At 38.3% G+C, this 8026-nt stretch overlaps 2 protein-coding genes across 4 annotated transcripts; both read left to right on the top strand.

The window, feature by feature from the left end:
- Positions 1 to 371: 371 nt before the first annotated feature.
- On the top strand, positions 372 to 3883 carry LOC137711421 (nuclear transcription factor Y subunit A-4-like). Of its 2 annotated transcripts, none has more exons than XM_068450671.1 (7): positions 372 to 614; positions 864 to 932; positions 1754 to 1946; positions 2239 to 2351; positions 2423 to 2494; positions 2751 to 2912; positions 3105 to 3883. In XM_068450671.1, the coding sequence occupies exons 3-7, from the start codon at positions 1757 to 1759 to the stop codon at positions 3468 to 3470; spliced, it is 903 nt and encodes a 300-aa protein (XP_068306772.1). In that variant the 5' UTR covers positions 372 to 614; positions 864 to 932; positions 1754 to 1756; the 3' UTR covers positions 3471 to 3883. The 2 variants fall into 2 exon arrangements, with proteins under 2 accessions (XP_068306772.1, XP_068306764.1); XM_068450663.1 differs by having other exon boundaries at positions 373 to 614; positions 1707 to 1946.
- An 849-nt stretch (positions 3884 to 4732) lies between these two features.
- LOC137739538 (alpha/beta hydrolase domain-containing protein WAV2-like) lies at positions 4733 to 7935 on the top strand. Of its 2 annotated transcripts, none has more exons than XM_068479146.1 (8): positions 4733 to 5075; positions 5463 to 5498; positions 5664 to 5742; positions 5881 to 5935; positions 6030 to 6146; positions 6293 to 6457; positions 6895 to 7138; positions 7693 to 7935. In XM_068479146.1, the coding sequence occupies exons 1-8, from the start codon at positions 4838 to 4840 to the stop codon at positions 7710 to 7712; spliced, it is 954 nt and encodes a 317-aa protein (XP_068335247.1). In that variant the 5' UTR covers positions 4733 to 4837; the 3' UTR covers positions 7713 to 7935. The 2 variants fall into 2 exon arrangements, with proteins under 2 accessions (XP_068335247.1, XP_068335255.1); XM_068479154.1 differs by having other exon boundaries at positions 7591 to 7935.
- Positions 7936 to 8026: the final 91 nt, after the last annotated feature.

The following is an 8026-nucleotide window of genomic DNA, read 5'->3' as shown; positions in this document are numbered from 1 at the left end:
GGAAACGAGATATTTTTTAATGTGACTGGAACACGGAATAATACATTACATGTTATTATACTAATGATGAAATACGTATACTAAAAAATTAATAACTTGAAAAAATACAATTTCTCACAACTTATTTAAAAACAAACGATGTACAGTTCATATCCCTGTCAAAATAAAAAATCTTCTCGTGGAAAACAAGTGAGGAAAAACAGTGAAGGGCGGCTGTGATAGGGAAAGTGTATGCAGCCAAACGTTGAGGGTGCGAATGGGCCCACCACCAATGGAGAAGACGAAAAGGACGAAAGCTTCAAAAATACAAGAAAGGTTGAGAGAGAGCGAGAGAGAGAGCGAGAGAGAGAAATGGGTGGCAAGTGCTTTTAATCAGGAATTTAGGATCACGTTTTTGTGTGTGTTGTGTTGTCACAGCAGCAAAGCCCGAGAAGAAGGAAGGAAAATATAGAGTGAGGAGGGAGAGAGTGAGTCTTTGAGGAGGAAGAAGAGGAGAGGAGGGGAGGGGAGGGAGAGAGAGTGTTTTATTTAGACAGTTGGAGGAGAGGAGACATGTCCAAGGTCTTCCCAACACTTATATTCTTTGCTCATTCATCCCTTACCAGACCCCAAAGGTCTCTCTCTCTCTCTCTCTCTCTCTCTCTCTCTCTCTCTCTCTCTCTCTCTTCTCTCACTCCTATTGCTTCATTTTCTCTCTTGCCTTTCTATTTTCTTTTTCCATTTACGGGTTTTATTTTTCTGCTAATTTATTTTATGATGATTTTTATTTATTTAATTATGGGTGTAGAATCCAAGTGGGTTGCTTTCTGTTTGCTTTTTACTGATTGCATGTAGATTTTGAGATCATTTGGTTCTGTTTTCAGGTGTTTCTGAAGATGGGAAAGTAGTAAAGTTGTCTCCTTCATCAGTTTCTGGTTTCATACCTGTTTTGGGTATGTTTTTATTTCTATTTTTGTACATTTTTCTGCATTTTATTTGTTTTTATTTAAATTTTACTTATTTCCTCTTTTATTATTGGGTTTTCTGGACAATGCTTTGTTCTGGTGGGATTGAATGAGTAATAGGGAGAGTAATATATTTTGTAATTTTTTATTTTTGGGTATGATTGGAGTTGGTCTGGAAATCTCAAGTCTTTTCATTTATCTGTTTTTATTGGTCTAATTTGTTGCATGCTGGTACTGCATGTAAACTTCTCTGTAATATTTACTGACATTTTCCATCAGGTTTTCCAAACCTTGTGTTTTTACTTACATGGTAATTGAGATATTAAATGCAATCTGTATAAACTTGGAAAACCCACTTCTTGGTGTTCTTAGCATCCGGAGTCTGATACATTTAGAAGGTAGAAACAGGACTACCAACTTATTAGCTATAAATGCTTCGTTTGCTGATATAAATCTGATTCGAAGTAGGAGAGATGCTGCGGCTTTTGTTGGATAAGTGATTAAGATAGAATAATCTGTTGGATAGTTCCAATTTATCGGTGAGTTTTCTTATGTTGGTTTGTTTGTGATATTCATTCATGTTCATGGGTGTAATTCCTCGCGTGCTATAATGCACAAGGCGATCGAATGCTTTCATACTTAGCCATTGTATGTGTATTTAGTCTGAGTAGATAATTTGTAAGTGTCCTTAATACAAGGTAGTACTTATGTCCTTATTAAGGATCTTTTTGATTTTGCATAAAATTTGGGACACGACGATAGAATCATCTATACCGAACAAGAACATTTTCAATCAAACTTCCGTCCAGGCAATGCCCCTTTATACTAATTCCATGTCGTGGAATCCAAGTGAACGACAAATTTCAGAGTCTTTATCCAAGGATGTGAGCTTCAAAGTGGTATTTCCGCCACAAGGTCATCATGACGCAAAGCATTTAGGACTTCAACTACAAACAGACCAGGGATCATCATCCACAACCCAATCAATTGGTCACTCTCAAGGTCAGTGCAATTCATCAGAATCTGGTATATAAACTCGTGGTTTATGATCTATCGTAATATCTTGCACACATTCTTTTGGTATCAAATTTCTGAAGTACACTGTTGTAATGAAATTAAAAAAAAAAAAAAAAACAAATTTTTGATATAAAAAGTTTGTTTTAAGAAGTGAAATTTCTGAAGACATAGTTCCCTTATGTACTTAGCTCATATGCTTACCATTAAAGCATTTTTTGTTCCCCTTGTTTTCGTGGACTTAGTTCTCTTCTCTTCTGTTTCTTGTCCTTGAACACAGGCGAAGATGAAACATATGGTAAGGGTGCTGATGGGAAACTGAAGCCAGTTTTCTTGCCGAGTAATCAAGATTTAATGTTGAACCCTTCTCAAGTTGGTTACAGCAATGTAGTGGTAGGTGGAGCTGTTATACCCAGAATTTAACCGTTAGATGGTTCCTAATTTGAACATCTCCTTTCTTCCAGGGCTGCATACCATATCCTTATGTTGGCCCTTACTTCAGTGGGTTCGCGACTGCATATGGATCACAGGCTATGGTAAGTTTTGTTTCCATTGGTGTTTGATTAGATTCTTTCCCCATATTGCTTCTACGGAAATGCGGCTAATTGTTTTTTTAACTGTTTAAGATGAATCTATATTCTACATTTTTTCATCTGATTGGACAAACAAGTTTTATATCCAATTTATGTTGGTCTGAGCTCCATCATCCATATTATATTTATTAGTTTTTCTTGTTTGTTGTGATTGTCACCACCTTTTATGAGCGTATAATTGGAAATTAACTTAATGCAGTCCCATATGCTTGGGATCGTACCTACACGAGTTCCGTTGCCTCCTGATCTGGCACAAGATGGACCCATCTATGTCAATGCAAAACAGTACCGTGGAATCCTCAGAAGGAGACAGTCCCGTGCAAAGTTGGAGGCTCAAAACAAACTTCTCAAATCTCGAAAGGTATGTACGCTTACCAAGTCATAGTTCAATTTGATTCCTTTACTGCATTTGGTTCTATATGGAAGTTTGTGTTCATAGTTTGGAGACCAGAATCTCATGTTACTCATCCTGCTTTGTTGTGTAACAAATGATACCTCATCGATCCAAACCATGCCTTAACCCATGTTTCTTGACACTTTTAAATCAATGCAGCCTTATCTCCACGAGTCTCGCCATCTTCATGCCCTGAATAGGGTAAGGGGCTCTGGTGGACGATTTCTCAGCACAAAGCGGCAATCAAACCAGAGCGCCTCCAGTAGCACCCACCACGTTTCTGACTCCATCAGCGTACATCAGAAAGATACAGGGGACACAGAAAGTCATCACTCGGAAAGCAGTGAATTCCTCCGTAGTGTTGCAATCCACTCAGACATGACAAGTGTTTCCAACACAAATGACAACTTTCGGCAGGCAGATCGCAGGTTCTCAGGCATCCCTCCCCACATGAGTGGAGCAATGGAGTTCCATGGCGGGTTTATGCGTGCTGGAAACCAGCACTCTGCTTCTGTTGTCCGGTGAGAGGTCAGCACAAACAAGACCATCTTGTTCTCAGGGGTTGGGCAAATCATCCTTGGCTTTTCTCACTCTGCTACCATCTTTCAGACAACTGGTGATTGGGAAACCGAAGATCAACCACCTTTCGTGCTTCTAATGAAATGGTGGCATTTAGAGATGCTGTAATCTCGTAGGTTTCATATGTATTCTCTCTTGTTCTAGTTCTGTGTTGTTAACCTTGATTCAAACCGGCTAAAAGCTACGTTGCGAATGTCGCACAGGAACAGTTTGGTTTGATTCGATTCCGATATGTACGACCTTGCATTCGTGTGGCAAATTCCTTGCATAATATTGGGTTTATGCTTGCAGCTGGTTTGATATAAAGTTTGTTTTATTTGTTTATTTATTTTTTTGAGTTCAAAAAGTTTGGATGATGATGTTTTCTGGGTTAAAAGTTGATAACGTGATGCTGAAGCGTTCTTATAACAACTCATTGCCTGCATCTCGCACCCAATTCTCTTTACCTGCAACTTGCAAGCCGGCACATATGGAAACTAACTCATTACATCACACATGTTAAATTTTAATTTGTCCACAAGAGTGAATGGTTCCGAATTGTTCTCTTTTTAACATTAAGAATTAAGTATTTTCCTTTACATATATGGAGCCAAGTATTCTCCTTGACAAAATAACGCCAATGTATCATGATGGCATTCGGTATCAAACAAATTTTTCCTACATAATTTGAAAAAATAATATTTTTTTTGTTGGAAGCAACATGATATTCTAAAATACTTTGATTTATGACCTTTTGTTTTAATAGAGAAAGAACACTCTACTGGTTGCTCTAACTAACTCGGCTTGACCCGTATCAGTTTTATGATGCTTTCTATTAAATTTTTTTAATCGTCATATCTATATTTTCATTCTTAATAAAAAAAGATGACGGTTAAAAAATCCTTAAATTAGTGTTTGAGAATGAGACTTTGAAGTCCATAGGAAATCTCATCATACGAACTACGAAGTTGCAAAACCAATTTACATGGCCCCACCCTCACCTTAATAAAATTGACCAAAACAAATCCCGTTGTTCATTTCCTTCATTTAAAAATAAAATAAAAATCAGAATTTTCGACTGCTACTCGTAGTTCTCTTAGGTTGAAATATTGTGGATGACGAATTCAATATCAAATTGTTCATTATGTAGCTTAACCGAACTTTCCGCCTCTCTAATGTGAAAGTGATGTATTAAAAAAAAAAATAAAAAATCCAGAACTTTCAACCCCCAAATTTCCACTTTGCACTTTCCAGATAGTTAAAAAGGGAGCTGGAGATTGGAACAAGCCGAAAACCCAAACCCAGCAAAAAGCTCCTCACGCACCCACCCAGCCATGGTGTCGTACGTGAACGCGCTGCTGTACGGGTTGGGCGGCCTGGTGGTGGCCGGCATGGCATTGCTTGTCGCCCTCCAGGAGCGGCTTGTCTACGTCCCCGTCCTGCCGGGTCTCACCAAGTCCTACCCGATTACCCCCGCCCGCCTACGCCTCACTTACGAGGACGTCTGGCTCCAGTCCTCCGACGGCGTTCGCCTCCACGCTTGGTTCATCAAGCTCTTCCCCCACTGCCGAGGTCCGATCCGGTTCTCTTTGCCCGATTCGTTTTTTAATTTCATGTTTTGTTTGATTTGGATGAGCTGTGAATTCTGCTGAATTGGAATTGGGTTTTGGTTTTGATGAGACAATTAGGGTTTTTTTCGGTTATGGGGCTTAGTGAATTACCCAAAGCTGCTAGCTAATTGTGTTTGTTTTTGTTAATTTAGACTAGAGCTTACTAGAAATGCATGCATTCCACAGTAATCCCTATTCATTTTTAAAAATTCGTCTCTGTCTCTAAGTAATTAGGTCTTTACTTAAAAATTAAGCTGTTCTTTTGGACTGCTTACGAATTTTTCGGTATGTTCGTAGCACACAAGGAACAATATTTGATTCTAAGATTCTTATTTTGCTTGCTTTTCAGGTCCAACCCTCTTGTTTTTCCAAGAAAATGCTGGAAGTATCCTTTTTCTCAGAATAGTCAGTCTTTGTTACTGTAATTTGGAAACAATGACATTGTGCGTTGTTTTCATGATTTTTCATTCTGGTTTACATGTAATTTCATGAACTTAGTGGGGAATTGAGGGTTCTATATGCTTTATTGGCCTTGACCACTGACCTGTAGACATTGCTCATCGCCTCGAAATGGTCCGGATAATGTTACAGAAATTGCAATGTAACGTGTTCATGCTTTCATATCGAGGGTATGTGCCTACTGTGTTTCTGTCTTGTTGCTTTGTTATTGTATCAACAGCTTAATTGGGAGCAATATATGATGGTTGGAAAGAAAATTTGTGTTGGTGTATGCATACTATGATGCTAATCTTCATTGATATAAACAGTTATGGAGCAAGTGAAGGATATCCTTCTCAGCATGGGATCATAAAAGATGCTCAAGTATGCTTTTCATTTAAAGTTGAATTATGATTCTTACTGTATTTATATTTTAGCGCTGTTTGTATGATTTTCTTTCTTTCTTTTTGTCTGTTAGGTTGCATTGGATCATCTTTCTCAGAGGACTGACATTGACACATCTAGAATAGTTGTCTTTGGAAGGTCACTTGGTGGTGCTGTTGGAACTGTGGTTACTAAAAACAACCCTGATAAGGTATCACTCTGTTAAATCTGTTGCAACTTAATGTTTTTCGCGTCCTTTGAGTATTGGAAATTTCACCACCATTACGGTACTTAAATCGTAAATGTTTTTTTTGGGTCGGTAGGCTGAAATAATTTCTCTCTGTTTATGCCTTGCAGGTTGCTGCACTGATAGTGGAAAACACCTTCACATCTATTTTGGACATGGCTGGAGTTTTACTCCCTTTCTTGAAGTGGTTTATTGGAGGCAGCGGTTCAAAAGGTCCTAAAGCACTTAATTTTCTCGTACGGTCTCCTTGGAGTACAATTGATGTCATTGGTGAGGTGAGCTTTCTTGGTGGTAGAATTTATTGTTTCACTCTGCAATTAGACATGAAAAACAGAAACAATATGGTAGACTTTTATCGTCTGTCTTTTTCAATTTTCTATGTATTCCAGTGTTCTGATTGTACCAGTCCATGTTTGATTCTATCCAGGATATCTGGTTGAAATAACCGTATTTTAGGTCATTTTTTCACCAAAACCATATTGTGCTTTATAAGTGAGCTACCGAGTGTAAAAATTGGCACCAGTATTACATTTCAGCAAACGTTAGTAACATTAAACATGATTCTTAAAGATGTAAAAAAAAAAAAAAAAAAAAAAAAAAAAACATCCTTTCTAAATAGCAGTCGCCTCAAAATCAACAAAGTGTGATGAGACACCTTTCTGCTGCCATTACCTTAATGTTCTGCCCCTCACATGTGACCATCTAAATGCAGGTTAAGCAGCCAATCCTCTTTCTCTCCGGCTTGCAAGATGAGATGATTCCTCCATCCCATATGCAAATGCTGTATGCCAAAGCAGCTGCCTATAATAAGCGGTGTGTTTTTGTGGAATTTCCCACTGGCATGCATATGGATACTTGGCTCACTGGTGGTGATAATTATTGGAGAACGGTCCAGGCGTTTCTTCAACAACATGTTCCAGCAAAAAACGATGATGAATCGTCTCACACTGATAGCGGTAAGTTTTGGTTACTGAAGTCTTCCAAAATCTTTACACAGAGCACACACAAAAGTTGAAAGAAGGAAAATAACACTCCATAAGATAATGAATGTATAAGAATTATGAACAGAGAGGGAAAATTCATGTTGGATCATTTTGCACATACTGAACTGTGTAATTTAAGGATTAACTTGGGAATGGATGCTGGCACTACCGCCGGGTTGAGTTCTAAAATACTTAATTATTTGACTACCGTCAATTACCACTGGGGCGGGGGTGAAAATTGATGTTGTATTAACTTGGGATGTAAGTTCCTTATACTGTTTTTCAAATTACATGATTTATATTTGTCAATCTTTTAGCTTTGCTTTTGGTAAAATCAGTTGTCCTAGATGTCGGGGCAAAATGGTTTACTTGTTCGAGCATTCTTTTTGTGCAAAATGATTTACTTTCTCTTTCTCCACTCTCAGATGTGGGGGCAAAGTGATTGGATGGATGTTAGACTTGTTCAAGCAATCTGATTGGCTCCTCACGACACTCACCACAATCTGAACCGTTTTCTGAAGCTGCAGCAATTGAAAGCTCTCTTTGAGGGGCCGTTCTGCAAAGACCGCTGCAACTATTCAGGTCTTCCCTGTTGAATATTTTTTGTTGGTTTACAAACTTGGAGACAATTGGGAGAAAATGTGAATGCCATGGATATACTATATGACTTCTGACATACACGCTCGATGCCTAATCTGTTCTTACTGACCCATTGTATGAAATAAGAAGTCGCTATATATGCAAAATATATATGTTGAGTTGGTGCATCAGACTGTTTGTATTGTATCCCTTTTGTGGTGCGTTGGGACAAATGTTGCTTTGAAAATTGTTAGGTTTAAATCCAAGTCATTCGGAGTCGAC

This window comes from Pyrus communis, chromosome 1 (assembly GCF_963583255.1).
Source record: "Pyrus communis chromosome 1, drPyrComm1.1, whole genome shotgun sequence".
Taxonomy (NCBI): Eukaryota; Viridiplantae; Streptophyta; class Magnoliopsida; order Rosales; family Rosaceae; genus Pyrus; species Pyrus communis.
Note: the sequence above shows the minus strand (reverse complement) of the source record. Positions and strands in the feature narration are given on the sequence as shown.

Excerpts from the sequence above, each read along its gene's own strand:
- LOC137739538 (XM_068479146.1), top strand. The coding sequence starts at position 4,838 with ATGGTGTCGTACGTGAACGCGCTGCTGTACGGGTTGGGCGGCCTGGTG. Across the intron at positions 5,936-6,029 it reads GGATCATAAAAGATGCTCAA|GTTGCATTGGATCATCTTTC; the intron begins GTATGCTTTTCA and ends TTTGTCTGTTAG. Across the intron at positions 7,139-7,692 it reads ATCGTCTCACACTGATAGCG|CAATTGAAAGCTCTCTTTGA; the intron begins GTAAGTTTTGGT and ends CTGAAGCTGCAG.
- LOC137711421 (XM_068450671.1), top strand. The coding sequence starts at position 1,757 with ATGCCCCTTTATACTAATTCCATGTCGTGGAATCCAAGTGAACGACAA. Across the intron at positions 1,947-2,238 it reads ATCAATTGGTCACTCTCAAG|GCGAAGATGAAACATATGGT; the intron begins GTCAGTGCAATT and ends CCTTGAACACAG. Across the intron at positions 2,352-2,422 it reads TTGGTTACAGCAATGTAGTG|GGCTGCATACCATATCCTTA; the intron begins GTAGGTGGAGCT and ends CCTTTCTTCCAG.